The 16,367-nt window shown below is 34.6% G+C and overlaps 3 protein-coding genes across 3 annotated transcripts; 2 read left to right on the top strand and 1 right to left on the bottom strand.

Moving 5' to 3' along the window:
• The first annotated feature begins 3,634 nt into the window (after positions 1-3,634).
• Positions 3,635-7,280, top strand: LOC142530072 (laccase-4-like). Its single transcript, XM_075635837.1, has 5 exons — positions 3,635-3,811; positions 4,626-4,777; positions 5,147-5,520; positions 5,601-6,530; positions 6,729-7,280. The coding sequence occupies exons 1-5, from the start codon at positions 3,722-3,724 to the stop codon at positions 6,857-6,859; spliced, it is 1,677 nt and encodes a 558-aa protein (XP_075491952.1). The 5' UTR covers positions 3,635-3,721; the 3' UTR covers positions 6,860-7,280.
• Positions 7,281-8,512: 1,232 nt separating this feature from the next.
• Positions 8,513-9,803, top strand: LOC142529076 (transcription factor DIVARICATA-like). Its single transcript, XM_075634470.1, has 2 exons — positions 8,513-9,019; positions 9,126-9,803. Exons 1-2 carry the CDS (start codon positions 8,622-8,624, stop codon positions 9,550-9,552), a joined length of 825 nt encoding a protein of 274 aa, XP_075490585.1. The 5' UTR covers positions 8,513-8,621; the 3' UTR covers positions 9,553-9,803.
• An 826-nt stretch (positions 9,804-10,629) lies between these two features.
• Positions 10,630-14,859, bottom strand: LOC142529199 (sulfoquinovosyl transferase SQD2-like). The gene is made up of 11 exons (XM_075634657.1): positions 14,183-14,859; positions 13,432-13,498; positions 12,958-13,028; positions 12,718-12,835; positions 12,543-12,616; positions 12,321-12,376; positions 12,152-12,235; positions 11,953-12,040; positions 11,804-11,881; positions 11,665-11,721; positions 10,630-11,359 (listed from the first exon to the last, which is right to left on the bottom strand). The coding sequence occupies exons 1-11, from the start codon at positions 14,560-14,562 to the stop codon at positions 10,864-10,866; spliced, it is 1,569 nt and encodes a 522-aa protein (XP_075490772.1). The 5' UTR covers positions 14,563-14,859; the 3' UTR covers positions 10,630-10,863.
• Positions 14,860-16,367: the final 1,508 nt, after the last annotated feature.

Raw genomic sequence — 16,367 nt, 5'->3', positions numbered from 1 at the left:
TACTTTCATATTCAGTAAAAAACCAGCTTGGCTGAAAGAACTCAAACTTAGAGCTTCTGAGGGCTTGTTTTACTGTAACTGCCATATATCTGTCACGTTTCCAGGAATAAATGCGTTTGTTTAAATATGTTTGGAACTTTTAGTTCATTTAGCCCGGGTTTACAGGTTCCTGCAAACCGGGAGCTGCACTAGATTCACTTGAGTATATTAATTTTTTTCTCTCTTTGCCCCCACCTTATTCACTAGAGTGAACTCGAACACAATCATTGATTGATCTCTGCCTTTATCTTAAGTTTTAAAATTGTCACTTTAATTGCACGGCATCAGATACTAAAAGGCTTTAGTGGTTGAAATTGTATAACTGAAGACAAGAATGATGCAAAAACAAGGGTAGCCTGATGTATTAGCCTCAGGTATTAGTATTTTATTTGGGGTTATAACTCATGCTACATTTAACTGGGATCGGAAGTTCATGTTCTGAGATTTTCCTATAACATCAGTTTCAGATGTTTTTGCCCTTCCCCCTGTTTTTTTTTCTTTTATTTTCATCGCCAAGAACAAAAATGTCGAACATTTGACGAGTTAATATGCACCTATGAACACAGATTGCCAATAAGAATACACTACATATACTCTGAACTTAAACCCGAATGTGATATCATTCATGGGGTTATGACTCATGCTAAATTTATGTACTCCATGGTTAAAATAGAGAACGGAAATGACCACTTCATTTCTTTTCTTCTTTCGTTTATTTTGTCGGTGAGAGGGAAGTGTAGGAAACTCTGACTGGAATATGCACAACGCGACTGTTTTGGGCCTCTCATCGTATTTGTCATTATCTGGTTCCGATATTGCTGAATCTTTTTTCCTAGATATCCATTCTTTTGGACCCACAGAGCCTTTACTTCAATATTATCCTAGGCAAATCTTTACCGGAGAATTCTAATCCAGCTCATGTAATGTTGTTATACTTCTTGAACTCAGTTAGATTAGTTAAAGCATTTCCATGGTGTCGAAATTTTACAAAATTATATGTGCTGTTGCAGATTTCTTTTCGTGTATCCGATGTTGATATATACACTCAATTTTTTGACCAAAATCTAAGTTAAAAAGCTCAATGATTCAATCATATTCACGTGCCGATATCCTTCGGCAATATTGCAACAGATTTTTACATTTTTTGTTTGTTTTTTCAGATGTATAATTCCATTTTGTAGTAGTAAATTTGATGGAATAAATTTAATTGTTGGAACTTGATGTTTAAATATTTTTTATGTAGCTTATACTGTTGGATTGGCTTTAGGAATCAACGAATTACCCTTTTTTTTAGCAAACAAACTACTTTATTCGCATGTGTTTTTTTTTGGAGAACGAACTATTTTATTCTGAGATCTACGCTCAAGTGTTTTTTGAACTATGAATATTGATTTCGGGCATTCTTTAATTAATAATAAAAGAAAATATAATAAAGAAAATATTGCATATTTGGTCTTTTATGTTGTGATATTCGTTATTTATTTTGTCAAATTTCAGTTTTAGTACCACATTTACAATACTGAAATTAAATATATCGTTTATAGCGATATTAACGGTATATTGTAAATTTTGGTACGGTATTCTTTAACTAACATATGTAATTTCGTGAGAAAGTGGTTAAAAAAGGCTAATTAGGTAACATTTTTTTTTTAAAAAAAAAGAGATCCTCAGCAACAATAACATAAATAAAAGGCACAAATGATGGGCAAAATTTTGTGTGAGACGGTCTCACGGGTCGTATTTTGTGATACTGATCTCTTAGCTTATTTGGAGCATCCATGAAAAAATATTATTTTTTATGCTAAGAGCATTACTTTTTATTGTGAATATCTGTAGGGTTTGACCCGTCTCACATATAAAGATTCGTGAGAGACCTACTCCAAATTATGACCCTCAAACCAATTTTACTTTCAAACGAATATTGACGAAATTATTTTCGAGAATGACCTGGATCAATTATTTTCGTATGCATGTATATATATGTGTGTGTTCAAAAAAAAATCTTGAATTCCCCTAGCATATTTTTTAGGTAAATTTCTCTTCTTCTTTTTATTCTCTCTTTTTTTTTTAAAAAAAAAAAAGTTAAGATTTGTTGCAACCATTGTGAAAAACCAACCAACGCATGTCCACCAACCGCAAGTTCCCAACCAATCAAAATAATAATAATAAGATTTAAAAAATCATTTAGTCAAATTAACTTAATGGTAAAACTTTATAATAATAAAAAAAAGAATTAAATAAGAATATAAAGTTTCAATCTCATGATGATGATAAAGACTGGTAACAAGTTAGTTAATAACCAAAGGTTGTCTAAACAGTATAATATCTTAGCTTTTAAACAATTTTTGTGCATATGTTTGTCTGAAAGGGCTCTTGCAACTATCCCAAACACATAGTAACCATCACTCCTTGTTACTACATTATACTTTGTATTCGATTTTCTCTAGAAGACGTTTTCAAATTCACTAGCACACACCAACTATCTCAATTTTTATTCATGTTTAAATAATTATACATCCTTCCTCGATCATCATATCATTCTTTAGACTGAAATTATTTTAAACACCATAAATTATTATAATAAAACCTGATAAAAAAAACAATATTAAAAAAAATTATTATACATACCATACCATTGCATCAAGGAATAAAAAGAAAATGACATTTTTAGCCTTGTAACTTGTACTTTTTCATTGTTGGTCATGTCGTCAACTTCAGGTCTTAGTCATCTAACTCACGCTTTTTTTCTTCAAATTTCAGTCATTTTTCACTAGAGTATTGACATGACGTCAGAAAATAATGAAGCCTCACTGAAAATTGTTGAAATGGGGCTGAACTTTGCTGACATATCCGATGTCATGTCAACATTCATATGCAAAAATACTAAAATTGAAAAATGTGTAAATTGGTGACCAAGACCGTGAATTGTGACATAAAATGGAAAAAAAAGTGTGAGTATCAATACAAAAAATATAATTCCCCCCTGGATTCTCGTATATGTAAGAAATTAGATGAGGAAAACAAATATATATGAATGGTTTTTAATTAAAATAACTCAAGAAAGTGTTTGTAACGTCTAAAAAATTTGTAAAGAAAAATCCAATAATCACTTAGTCTAACAATTAATTTTAAAAATCCTGATCACTTTAACTCCCATTGGCCCGCTGTATAATATACGTATCAGCAGTACTCTTTAGCTTCCCAAATATACCAACAAATCGTGGAGCAAACTGAATAAACTAACGACCCAATTCAAGTCATTATAGTATATATCTTTGACGGCTCATAGATCACAACTACGTACGTACATGAATCAGAATAACTACGTACGTAGTACATGAATCAGACACAAATTCAGAGTATATATTTTAATCCAAAACTAATAAAATTCATGCAAAAGCAGAAAATAATGCTTTATGTAACAGGTAAGAAAAAGAGACAAGAAACCTAGTTTTTGCCAAAGGAGTCTTATGTCTGAAGCATCCATGGCTTCACCTAACATTAGAAAAACGACATCATGGCAGATACATACACTCATGCAACTATATATCACTCGATCGTCTATATATATTCTTCATTGAGTTGAGAAGTCATAAGCTTGAAAGACATATTAACAGAAATATTAAACAAAATTTAAGTTTATTTTTTTCGGGTGGAAAAAAAAGCTCGATTAGAGGGAATTATGGATTCTTGGTTTCGGGCTTTGATCCTCGTATCATGCTTCTTTCGGGTGTTTTTCGTCGAATGTAGGGTTCGTCATTACAAATTTAATGTAAGTGTTTAATGCCTTTTAACTTTCTTTCTTTTGTGTTATAAGTTTTTTTTTTAATTTAATTCATTTAATCGTTTTATTTGCATGCACATAGTTTTTGCTTGGTTCTGCATTTTGTTTATGCGTTTTAAGTTTTAATTTTGATTGTTAAGTTAAGAAAATGTCAATGGTGCAAAAAATACAATAATTGCATCACTATAGATATTATCAATTTTTAGTTGAACATAATGAAATATTTAAGTAAAATTTTATTTGGTAAAATAAAAAAAATTGACATATGCATCATATTCGGCATTTAATCTTGAATCAATATAAATAGTGAGGTCCATTCTTTTTATCTACCTAATTATACCAACGGAAGAATATAATCATACTATTAAGAAAATATTTTCTTCCCAAAACAAAGAAAAATAAAAATAAATTAAGAATATCTTGAGATCATTACTTTTAATTAACATTTAATTTTATAATTATATTTCTCCACCATTAATTTTAATTAATAGAAAATTTTAAATATGATATCTTGTGAATCGAATCGGTTGGCATAACCTCATTCTGATGGTGATTTCAAAACTAAAATGCAGTGTTATATGAATTAATTTATATATATATATATATATATATATATATTACAATCAATTTGGTGAGTTTGATGGCCTAAAAAACAAGCAATTACAAAGTCCAAAATCATGAAGACACGGAAGGTGTAACAATATATTTCAAGATATGGCTAATTTTCTTTAACTTGTAATAATTTAAGATCAAGAAGATAATATTTCATATATTTTTGGCAATGTAATGTATTGGTGTGCAGGTGGTGATGAAGAACACCACCCGTCTGTGTTCGACGAAACCGATTGTCACCGTGAACGGAAAATTTCCAGGTCCGACTATTTATGCTCGGGAAGATGATACTTTGCTCATCAAGGTCGTCAACCATGTCATGTACAATGTCTCCATTCATTGGTAAGCAAGAATCTTTTTTCTTTGTTTTTTTAAATTTGGATCTATTTATATCAGTTTATAATTTATAATTTTTCCGAGTCTTGCAACTTATTAAACAAAATGTTTTATATGGTCGGTTCCGTGTCAGTTGTCACACGTCAAACAGCATTTTTTTTAAAAAAAAAACTCGTTGATTTGCTGGTTTTCTCAAGGAAAAAAAGTCGGTATAATAGGCTTGATAATCTAATTGGTCCAAATTTGGCTTTGGTGCAATAATGTTTCTTTTTTCACATTAAGAAAAATAATTAAATGTTGTATTTAATATTTTGGAAAAATAAAACAATAAAATATACCTCTAGAACTTATTGTCGTTGCTAATAATGATTTCAGGCATGGAGTGAGGCAAATCCGAACAGGGTGGGCGGATGGGCCAGCATATATCACGCAATGCCCCATCCAGCCAGGCCAAAGTTATGTGTACAACTACACCATCACAGGCCAAAGGGGCACACTTCTGTGGCACGCACACATCCTATGGCTCAGGGCCACCCTTCATGGCGCCGTGGTCATCTTGCCTAAGCGCGGCATCCCATATCCTTTCCCTAAACCCGACCACGAAGCAATCGTCATCTTGGCCGAATGGTGGAAATCGGACACGGAGGCCGTCATCAACGAGGCTCTGAATTCCGGTTTGGCTCCGAATGTATCTGATGCTCACACGATCAATGGTCATCCCGGACCGGTCCCGAATTGTCCTTCCAAGGGTAAAAATTGTACTATGAATGTGCCCAATTTGAAAGCTCTCGTAGTTTATTATATAAATTTGATTTTCTTACATTTTTAGGTGGCTTCACATTGCCCGTTGAGCCCGGGAAAAGATACCTATTGCGCCTGATCAATGCTGCACTCAATGAAGAACTATTCTTCAAGATTGCAGGCCACACACTGACAGTAGTAGAAGTTGATGCAACATATGTGAAGCCCTTCAAAACAGACACTGTTTTGATCGCCCCGGGGCAAACCACCAACATCATCGTGTCCGCAGACAAGGGCGTCGGGAAGTACATGATGGCGGCCTCCACCTTCATGGACACTCTCCTGGTGGCGGTGGACAACTTGACCGCCACCGCCACATTGCACTATTCCGGCACGCTTGATACCTCTCCCATAACTCTCACCATCCCACCCGCCCGAAATGCTACCCAAGTGTCCAACAATTTCACCAACTCTTTACGCAGTTTGAACTCGAAAAAATACCCTGCAAACGTGCCAGTTAAAGTCGACCGTTCCCTCCTCTTCACGGTTGGACTCGGGGTCAATCCATGTCCGACTTGCATACCCGGCAACGGTAGCCGTGTCGTGGCCGGTATAAACAATGTCACCTTTGTGATGCCGAGCATTGCTCTTTTACAGGCTCATGTTTTCAAGATCAAGGGAGTCTTCACCACTGATTTCCCGGGGAACCCGCCATTTCGGTTCAATTATTCGGGAAGCGGGCCGGCAAATATGGGCACTAGTAATGGGACAAAGGTGTATAGATTGCCTTATAATGCTACAGTTCAAGTGGTTCTCCAAGATACTGGGATTATAGCCCCTGAGAATCACCCTATTCATCTTCATGGATTCAATTTTTTTGCAGTAGGCAAGGGATTAGGAAATTTTAATTCAAAAACTGATCCTAAGAATTTTAATCTTGTTGATCCCGTGGAGAGGAACACTATTGGAGTGCCTTCTGGTGGATGGGTTGCCATTAGATTCAAAGCAGATAATCCAGGTAAAATCTTATTTAGTACTCAGTTGGCTTCTCTGATTTCATTTGTTAGCTTTTTTTTATGAGAACAAGATAATAAAATAGAATTAGTTTGAACATTTGGATATATAATTTTAAAAAGTTGTAACCAGTAGATTGAATATATTTTATTTTTTAAATTTTAGGCCAAAATTTAACTTACTTTTGGATCTGTATGTGCAGGAGTTTGGTTTATGCATTGTCATTTGGAAGTACACACAACGTGGGGGCTGAAAATGGCATTCTTGGTGGACAATGGAAAGGGCCCTAATGAATCAGTGCTGCCACCACCAAAAGATCTTCCAAAATGTTAGAAGATTTCCCAATACTAAAAATCCTTAGTTTTAGTAATGCAATTTTCAGGCCTAGAAAAGGAGAATCGAGGGCATAAAACAGGGCCCTGATAGAAGAAAACAAGAACAAACACAAATAAAATACATGCAGAATGGTGATAGCAAGAAATTGAAGTTTGTGCAAGAATTAAAACCAAGCTCTGTTTGTTTCAAGATAGGATTTGGGAAACCAAATTTGGTACAAAATTTCTTAAAGAAAGGGAAGATGCAGCTCTGTTTGTTTCGTGAGGGAATAAATTTCTGCTCAAGTAGGAGACAATAATCATACATTTCATGTGTGGATTTTGTAATTTTTTGTGTGAGTTCTTGAAGATTTGATTAGGACTTTTTTGAGTGTGTAATTCTTGTTTTGGCTATGCTTTAATGCTATTTTCTTTTCTTTCTTTTTTTGTTGTGTATTTTTAAAAATTACCTCTCTCAGCATATATTGAATATGACGGAAAGTGATGCATGCTTTGTTGGTGTTTTTTTTTTTTTGGATTGGGCGTTGATTATCGTAAATATCATGTCAAATAGAATATGCCGGCTTTTTCTCACACACACACACACACAAAATATATATATATGTATATATATATATACAGAGAATATATTACTAATAATTGAAAGGTTTGTTCAATTGAAAGGTTTGTTCCAATCTAATCTAAGTTAAGATAATCATATATTTACATCACAGTCAATATAAAAAAAATATCATATAAATCTCAAAACACAAAGTAGCTCAAATATAATCATCATGATTGAATCATTATTCTTATTAATTTGTCGACAAATCATCTCTAAAATTTAAAACTTTAGCAAAATCTTTAAATTCTGTAAATAAAAATAATTTAATATTAAATATTTTGAACTATTTGTGAATTATAAATAAATCTTGGAGTAAATTAAATTGAACGAGTTATTCGACTCTAAAAATCGAAGAGCATAGATGAATAACTATCATGTGTTTGTTATTTTGAATTCAATTTGTTAAAGACCACATAAATATCTAGCACAATATATTTTCTAAGAAGAAAAAATATTTTTTTATAAAATAAATATCTAAAATAAAAATAAAAATAAAAAATTGACGTGACGAAATTTCTATTGTTTTCTCACCCATCAGCATCGTCTATTGGGATTCGGGATCCGTGATATTAAATTTATTCATTAATATTAAAAATAGAAATGCCAGTCCACTGAAGGACCAGATAATCGTCCCTACAAATTAATATATATATATATATATATATATATATGCACACATATATACACGGATCGTATTTTGTGAGACAAATATCTTATTTAAATCATCAATGAAAAAATATTAATTTTTAAGTTAAAAGTATTATTTTTTATTGTGAATACTGCTAAAATTGACTCGTCTCACGTATAAAGATTCGTGATGACCATGAAGATAATATATGTATCATCCATGAATATTTCACACCATTAAATGTAGTTAACAAATATCGTTGATGATAAAACTGTAAAAAAAATTTGTTGTTACGTTTACGTATCAAAATTACTTAATATGAAATACTCAAAATTAAGATAATAATAATTGATGAAGGGCACGGAGATAATATATGTATAAAATAATAATTATTACATGTATAAATCATGCACGCACAAAAATCTAAACTGGACGACAGTTTCTTTGAAACTAAAGAGTCCCTTTTGATTAGTGAAGTTAGGGAGCCTTTCGTGGCTGCTTGTCAAACAGGTATTCGGATTGAAGCAGATGGACGGAGTAACGGGACCTCTGAATTCTGCAGCATCATATTTCGGGAACTCGAATTGGTTGGAGGAGAACAAGGGGGTTAAGTGGACTCTAGAGGAGAACAAAATGTTTGAAAATGCGCTCGCATTGTTCGATAAGGATACCCCAGATCGGTGGAGCAATGTGGCGGCCATGATTCCGGGGAAAACAGTAGAAGATGTGATGAAACAATACAGGGACTTGGTGGAAGATGTTTCTGATATAGAAGCAGGGCTGGTACCAGTTCCAGGGTACAGAAACGATTCATTCACGTCGGATTGGGAGAATAAATATGGTTCGATTGGTAAGCGGAACAATTCGATTCGGACCTCTGAGCAAGAAAGGAAGAAAGGGGTGCCCTGGACTGAGGAAGAACACCGGTAAATAAAAAATCTTGTTCCGGACACCATTTGTTTTTTTGTTTGTATTCCTAAAGGACTCGAGGTTTGGATTTTTATTAATTTTGTATTGATTCTGAAATTCCAGGCTGTTTCTTTTGGGGCTCAAGAAATATGGCAAAGGAGATTGGAGAAGTATTTCTCGAAATTTCGTGACTTCAAGAACTCCAACTCAGGTTGCGAGTCACGCGCAGAAGTATTTTATCAGGCAGCTTTCCGGTGGGAAAGATAAGAGAAGTTCAAGTATACATGATATTACCACTGCAAATGTCACACAAACTAAACCGAAGAACAGCTTTGTTTCACCAGATGAACCCATCGTGATCAAGCCTGCGCAGCAGAATTCAGATGTGAAAAGTGTTTTCCGAGGAATGTGTGATTCTGGCCTAACGTATCCAGGAGAAATAATTGGACTTAGCACGCCAAATCTTACTCTAAACCTGCAGCAATATTATCTGCAGAGCATTAATCCACTCGGGTTCGGGTATCTGATGCAACCCAGGAGGAATTGTTAACTGGGATTTATGGAAGTTGTGTTAATCGGTGATCTTGATTGGGAAGAAGTTTCTTGGGAAAAATTTACTTTAAATCCATTGAAATTGTTTAACCCGGAAGATTCAGGCCAAGGCTTGTAGATTCTATCTTTCATCATAAATTTGAAATAATTGTATCCATTTGTCAGCAAATAGCGGTGTGGAAAAAATTGATTGAAATTTATTTATTTTATATAAAGTTTCCAAAAGCCAGAGAATATAAAGGCAACAAGATCAGCAGCAACGGGCTCCTGGTAAACAACAAAGAATCCCCACTCTCCAAAAAGATTTATTTTTTTGGCAAGTTGCACCACTTAAAAACTGTTTCCTACTTTTCTCTCATTTCCCCGCATTCATTTGGTACCTTTTTTCGCAAGTTGCATCACATTGAGCTCTCAATTTTTCTTTCCCCTATATTTATCAGAAAATCTTCTCTTTATTGGATAAAGTCCCAAATCATCTCCCTACTCGACATGATCCCGAGATTTGGAGATCTCAAATATTCAGGTATCGATGTTATCGGGTACGGGATCGAGAGAAAAAAAGTTCTCAAATTTTATCGAAACGAGAATTAGGTAAAAGAGTTACGTGACCCGATCCCACTCCTAATATGAATGCCTCAACTTTAATTAAATATATATACTAGTGCTTTTTTGTTTATGCAATTCATATTTATATAATTTTATTATTATTTTCAAATTAGTTATTTTTTCATATTTTTTTATGAATGATAAATTATCTGAAAATTTAAAAATATATAAAAATAAAATTGAATTTTAAACATATAGATAATTACATAATTTAAGATTTGATAAGAAAGTCTATTTTAAGAAAATTATTAATAAAGTTACATAATGATGAAATAATTTTAGTTTCAAACAAAACTTCACCAAATCAATTAACTTAGCTTAACTTTAATTTCGATACATGCAAAATATTTTGAAGATGATATTTATATTTCAACAAAAAATATATTAACGCCTTTTGGTTTTTGCATAATATAAACTCTAATAGTATTAGTTTACGTAATATACTCTATTATATGTGAACAAGAGATCATAGGGAATGAATGGCATCCTATTCATATTACAAAATAATATTCAAGATTTAAAGCATTTAGAATTTGAAATGAGTCAAATGAATAATACCAATTAAAATCTCATAACCGTGTGGAATGCAATTATTTTATGGATCATCTTCTCACTTCTGTTGCATTGAAACCACATACCAGTACCAAAATCCCGAAACCTCGCATTAATTCTGCGCATCGACACAGATGAACGGGCCAACTGTCTACATTCCCATGGCGGGGGTCTCGAACCAGCGTCGTCCAAACAACCATTGGAACCGCCTCGAGAACTGTGATCTCTTCTTCCTCCAGAACCAAATGGCTGCATTATACTGTTCGTTTCGTATCTTACGAGTGGCTGCCCTCCAATCATACTTCTCCATTTCCACACGTGCTGCTTTACCGATGGTTTCCCTTAGCTCTTGATCATCAAGAAGAGGCTTCAACTTGCTCAAGCAGTCCTCAAGATCTCCAGGATTGAATAGATAACCGGTTTTGCCCTCCTGTTCTTGAGGAATGATATCTGGGATTCCTCCAGCACGAGCAGCGATCACAGGAAGTCCAGATGACATTGCTTCCAGAACAACAAGCCCTAATGTCTCGGATTCTGAGGGCATGATGAAAATATCTCCACTGGCATATGCTTGTGAGAGCTCTTCGCCTTGTAACATACCAGTAAATACCACAGGTGAGCCTGAGAATATCCGCTCGAGCTCCTCCCTAACATAAGGAAACCATACCGACGAAATAAGCTTAGAAATTAATGTGTTGGCAACAATAATTGACACCACTATCCTTCGTAGATGTTATGCGATACTAATGTGTTGGGTAACAATAATTGACACCACCGTCCTGCATGACTATCATGTGACATAGTGATCAAAATGTAGTGCTTGAAGTGCAAATTATTTAAAATATTTGAATTACACCCGTGCTATCAGCTATAGAATTTAATACGGGGACAACGGCTCAATCCGATACAATTATTTGAAAATCGTATACGAGTAAATGTCATTCCATCTAACCTATAGGGTCCGTCCCCAATGAAAGCTATTCGAGCTTCTGGAAGCCTGTCTATCACCCTGTTTCAAATTTGACATCAGGTGTCGAGTATTAATGCTTCCAAAAGATGAATACAAGATAACAGATGAACAAGGAAAAGACCTTTTGATGAAATCCAAACTCTTTTCAACTCCAATCCGTCCAACATGAACTATTAACGGTTTATCGGGCTCTCCATTGCTGAATCAGAAAGAACTTTTATTAAAATTATGTCAAGGTAACACAACACAGTGGAATTTGGAGTTACCTACCTTAAGAGCACTCTCATTGCATGGGAGCGAAACCGGGGATGAAAGCTTTCAGAATCGACACCCTTATTCCAGAGGCGTATCTTGTTGGCTGAAGATTTGGAATAAAATTGACAAAATCAGTTTTATCATTGCTCCATCAACATAAAAAGTGAAACAAGTTTCAAGAAAAAACTGACTAAGCTGAAATGATAAATTTCACCTGCTGTCACCCTAGCAGCTTCTAGATCCTTTGCAATGGCAACAGAAGGCACCAGGGTAAGATCTGCAGCTCTATGCAGAAATTCTGGTAAAAGATGGGTAAATATATCATACATTCCACAACATGATAAATAAAATCCGAATTATAATTACAAATGTATCTCACATACTCAATATTAACCACATTGGTTTGACTAGCCAACTGAAAGTATATCTTGGAATATATCTGCAAAATAACAATGTATAATTAGCACTTTTAATTTGGTAAAGTTACGGAAAAATGGATTGGATCAATAACTGCTCGAAGCTCACTAGGACACTCAGTTGATAGAGATAAGAATTTCAGTTTTATTAATTGTTTTCTCAACAAAAGGGAAGAAATAGGAACATACACAGGAACATGAGTGTGATACGACAATACTATTGGTACTGATAGTAATTTAGCGATGATAAGAGCACCAAACACCTGCAACCCATGTCAAAACAACCAGTGAATAAGTAAAAATAATTATGTTCCCTAAAATTTTGTATACCAAACAGAAGTAGAAGCATGAGGTCAAAACCCACCATAATCCCTGGAGATGAGGCGTGAATAATATCAGGCTTGAATTGAGCAACTGCTGAAATTATTCTTGGGCTGAGTGCAAGAGAAAGTGGTACCTTTTGGTACCAGGGACAAGGGAAACTGCAAAGAGAGTTTAAAACTATAATCGCACCCACATAAAAACTGAGTAACCAAATATTTCAACATGGTAGAGAATGCATGAACTTAAATCATCATTTATCAGGCAAGAATTTGGTAACAACCTACGTGAGCCAATCAATTTAGCTCCGTAAAATTCCTCTGGAACTCCTTCATGTGTGGTCACAACCATGACCTGCACCAAATACCCGAAATACCAATACAGATCAATCAATTGAATCATCTAGAAAAACTACACAAACTTAAGCCATTGTAATCGGTTCTAGACTCATCATTCCTGCAGAGTTGAACTTGTTTCGTTCCACATAGGCATTGGCGAAACCAATTCTTCATGGCCGACTCATGTAACTAATACTTCAATTAAATGTAGCATTACCTCTTGTATGATTGTATCAGAATTTTCAAAAGAATCAAACGAATTCCTCTATCCAGATGTTGTTTTTCACTTTTTAGTTTGTTGAAAAATCAGGTTTCTTAATTATTATTATTATTTATTTTCAACATTATCCTTTGTTACAAAGACATTTTAAACCTTCCAGCAGCTAGAACAGAAAGGACCAAAAACAACAAGGACATACCTCATCCCCCATCTCGCGTAGATATTTAATGAAATTCTGGAATCTGTTTTTATATCCAGAGATATAGCTGGACATAGTTCAAAAGAATGGACTCTGTCACGAAAAAACTCAAACTAGACTAACAGAAAGAAACAGAGCATGATAACAAAAATAAAAACATATTATGACCCGAAATTCTGAACTATAACTCTCTAAAGAGCTAACAATGTACCAAAAAAGCAAAACAAATTAATAAAGTACTGATGACATCTACAAACACTACAATGCCAAGACACATTCAGAATAGCTACGCATAAATCTCCTCTATTACAAAACAACAGAATGAATGATGTGAACACTGATTTGTAAGCATCAAATTGGGAGCAAGAAATTCTAAGTCATCAAAGCACAATATCTATCAAAATCCATCAATATATAGTAATAATAGTATATGCACAGTTAAACACCCAACACTAACAAATTCATTCCACTAAACACAATGATGAAAAGAAACTCAAACTAGCATGATCAAGTAATGTTTCCCACAAGGATGACATTAAATTTCCTCCGGCATCACAAAATTTATGCTGTCAAAACATCCCACGTAATTTTTTTTCCCACCATTCAGCGGGAAGTCTGAAATTTAGCTAAATAATAAAAATTTGCATAATCTTACAACTTTTAAATAGATACTTCAATGATCGCAACCATCGTTAATAATATTAACATGCTATGAATAAAATTCAACGCAAGGTCAAAAGCAAAGACTCACGAGAAGGGAGATGGCTCAACGAAGAGAGCAATACGCCTAGGCTTAGAATACATCTCAGACTCAACGGAGAGGGGAGGATTCTCCTCCTCTTCATCGTCGACTTCACCGTACTCAGCATTGTCCATACTGCCGCAACTGCCCGCTGCAAGAAAGAGCCTCTCCCTACAGGGTTTAACTTTCAAGATTTGAAACTCTTTACTCCATTTTAACCTCCTACAGTTCAAAGATTGATTCCTCACACAAACCAGGCAAATGGGTTTTATAATTCTTGATTTACAATAGCAGGAAATTTTAGAACCGTAACTGCAAGAAGAGGAAGTTGAGGCAGCGAACGAAGGAGGGGAGAGAGCATGGTTTGTAGAAACAGAATAAGTGGCCATATCTCTTTGACGGTGTTAAATACTGTTAATACTGCATAAAAAAATATTCTTGCACAATGAGAAGAATTTTTTTTGCAAGAATATTTTTTAGTGGGTTTGTTTTCGTTTCTTGATTCATTAGATGATTTCTCTTTCTTCGCCCCCTAATAAGAAGGGATTTGGGAAAGAGATGAGAAGTAAGACCAGAGGGGCTATGGAGGGGATTCTCCAATGGAATAATAATCTGGAATCGACAATTGGGGAATAATCGGAAGTGATAAAAGTATATGCTTCGCATCCAATCAGGGAGGAAGATGGATTTTTTTTACTTGTGGGGGCAATTTCATGGATATAGGGCCTTCTTCTATTGTGGTCCCTCGGACAAGGGAACAGGCCAGCACAATCAAGCTCGATTGCATCAAAAAATGTGCTGAAGTAAATACTAATTTATAGAAGATCTTTAATCTTTTTAAAAAATTATAAAATTTCAAAAACATGTGATTTAATTAGTAGTTTGAAAATTAGAAGAAATAATATCACGGTTCAAGCTCATTAGTACACGTAACAGAGAATTATGTGTCAAAACAGACAATATAATTAGTCGGCCGGACGGTAAGAATAAAGTTCATCAAACTAATACTAGAAGATGAGTACTTGAGAGTCGAACATGAGACAACAAAAATTCAGCTAAAGTTCAAGGAGAAAGTTAAAAAATTAGTACACAAATCACTCGCAGTAGCCAGGGTTACGGAGGAGGATGATCCAACTACCATGTTCTATGACGCCTTTTTCGCCTATGCACCTCCAAATTTCTGGGTTATCTAATCCAAAGTCTGTCAAAACCAACCCACAACAAGGTGTTTATTTGCATAAAACTCGTGTAGTGTACTTTGTTAAAAGCTGTGTTATCCAATCCAAAGGCTCATAAAATCATTAGTTTTCCAAAAAAACAAGGAATATTTACATCAAGATGGAGCTCTCAACACAAAGAGCACACCTGTTTTACGACTAGTTTGTTGATCAGTTAAAGTTTGAAGGTTGAGATTGAATGGGGTGCCTCTCTGTTTATTCCGTTTTTGTGGGTTTCACATTACTAAGGCTGTTTGGTGGGGAGTGCGTCACATATACATAGAATGCAACTAAGATGGTTCACAAAAGTTTATTTATCCGATGATTATATTTGACCACAAATCCATGTCTAGTCTGTGCCAACTCTCCATAGACCTACACGGAACAAATACACTTCAACATGGTCATGGATCCGCAGCACTTCATCCGTGTGTTCGTACGAAGATCAGTAGCTTACATAGCACATATACACTTTCGGTGTATAGCTAGTTGCGCTACACTGATATCGGGGCCGCAACAGGCCATGATACGGACCTGCAACATACACCATTCGGATTCATCTGCTTGTATATATAGAAACTATTGTTGGACACATTATTCTACTGATCGGTAGCGAACTCCAGTAAATGGAACAGTCAATTATTTCATTTTGTTAATTGAATGCACTCTGAGATTAACGGCCCGTTAATGAAAATTCAGACTGCAACATATGGACCAACTTCTGCGTGAGTAAATAAATTTCCCATTTGACACCAAACATAATCTTAAATGCACTACTTTCTTTTATTCTAAAGGTGAAAGAGTAGTTAATATGCTCAGAAGTCAGAACATATACATCCCAGTCAAAGATTCAAAATACCAAGATCAACGTGTAGAAGCATAAGCAACGGCAGAAATAATGGCCAAATTATGCATGGCTGGTATAAAATTTAATTCGAGAGAAAATAATTCATTAATAGCTAAACAAGAAAATTTGT

The sequence above is a fragment of the Primulina tabacum genome, chromosome 16 (genome assembly GCF_025594145.1).
Source record: "Primulina tabacum isolate GXHZ01 chromosome 16, ASM2559414v2, whole genome shotgun sequence".
Lineage (NCBI taxonomy): Eukaryota > Viridiplantae > Streptophyta > Magnoliopsida > Lamiales > Gesneriaceae > Primulina > Primulina tabacum.
This window is presented reverse-complemented; position numbering and strand designations above follow the sequence as displayed.

Bases quoted from the DNA above. Each gene is read 5' to 3' on its own strand.
- LOC142530072 (XM_075635837.1), top strand. From the start codon at position 3,722: ATGGATTCTTGGTTTCGGGCTTTGATCCTCGTATCATGCTTCTTTCGG. The intron at 4,778-5,146 runs GTAAGCAAGAAT...TAATGATTTCAG, and splicing joins TACAATGTCTCCATTCATTG to GCATGGAGTGAGGCAAATCC. The intron at 5,521-5,600 runs GTAAAAATTGTA...TTACATTTTTAG, and splicing joins CCCGAATTGTCCTTCCAAGG to GTGGCTTCACATTGCCCGTT.
- LOC142529076 (XM_075634470.1), top strand. From the start codon at position 8,622: ATGGACGGAGTAACGGGACCTCTGAATTCTGCAGCATCATATTTCGGG. The intron at 9,020-9,125 runs GTAAATAAAAAA...CTGAAATTCCAG, and splicing joins TGGACTGAGGAAGAACACCG to GCTGTTTCTTTTGGGGCTCA.
- LOC142529199 (XM_075634657.1), bottom strand. From the start codon at position 14,562: ATGGCCACTTATTCTGTTTCTACAAACCATGCTCTCTCCCCTCCTTCG. The intron at 12,236-12,320 runs GTATGTGAGATA...ATCTTTTACCAG, and splicing joins ACCAATGTGGTTAATATTGA to AATTTCTGCATAGAGCTGCA. The intron at 11,882-11,952 runs GTAGGTAACTCC...TTTCTGATTCAG, and splicing joins GCAATGAGAGTGCTCTTAAG to CAATGGAGAGCCCGATAAAC.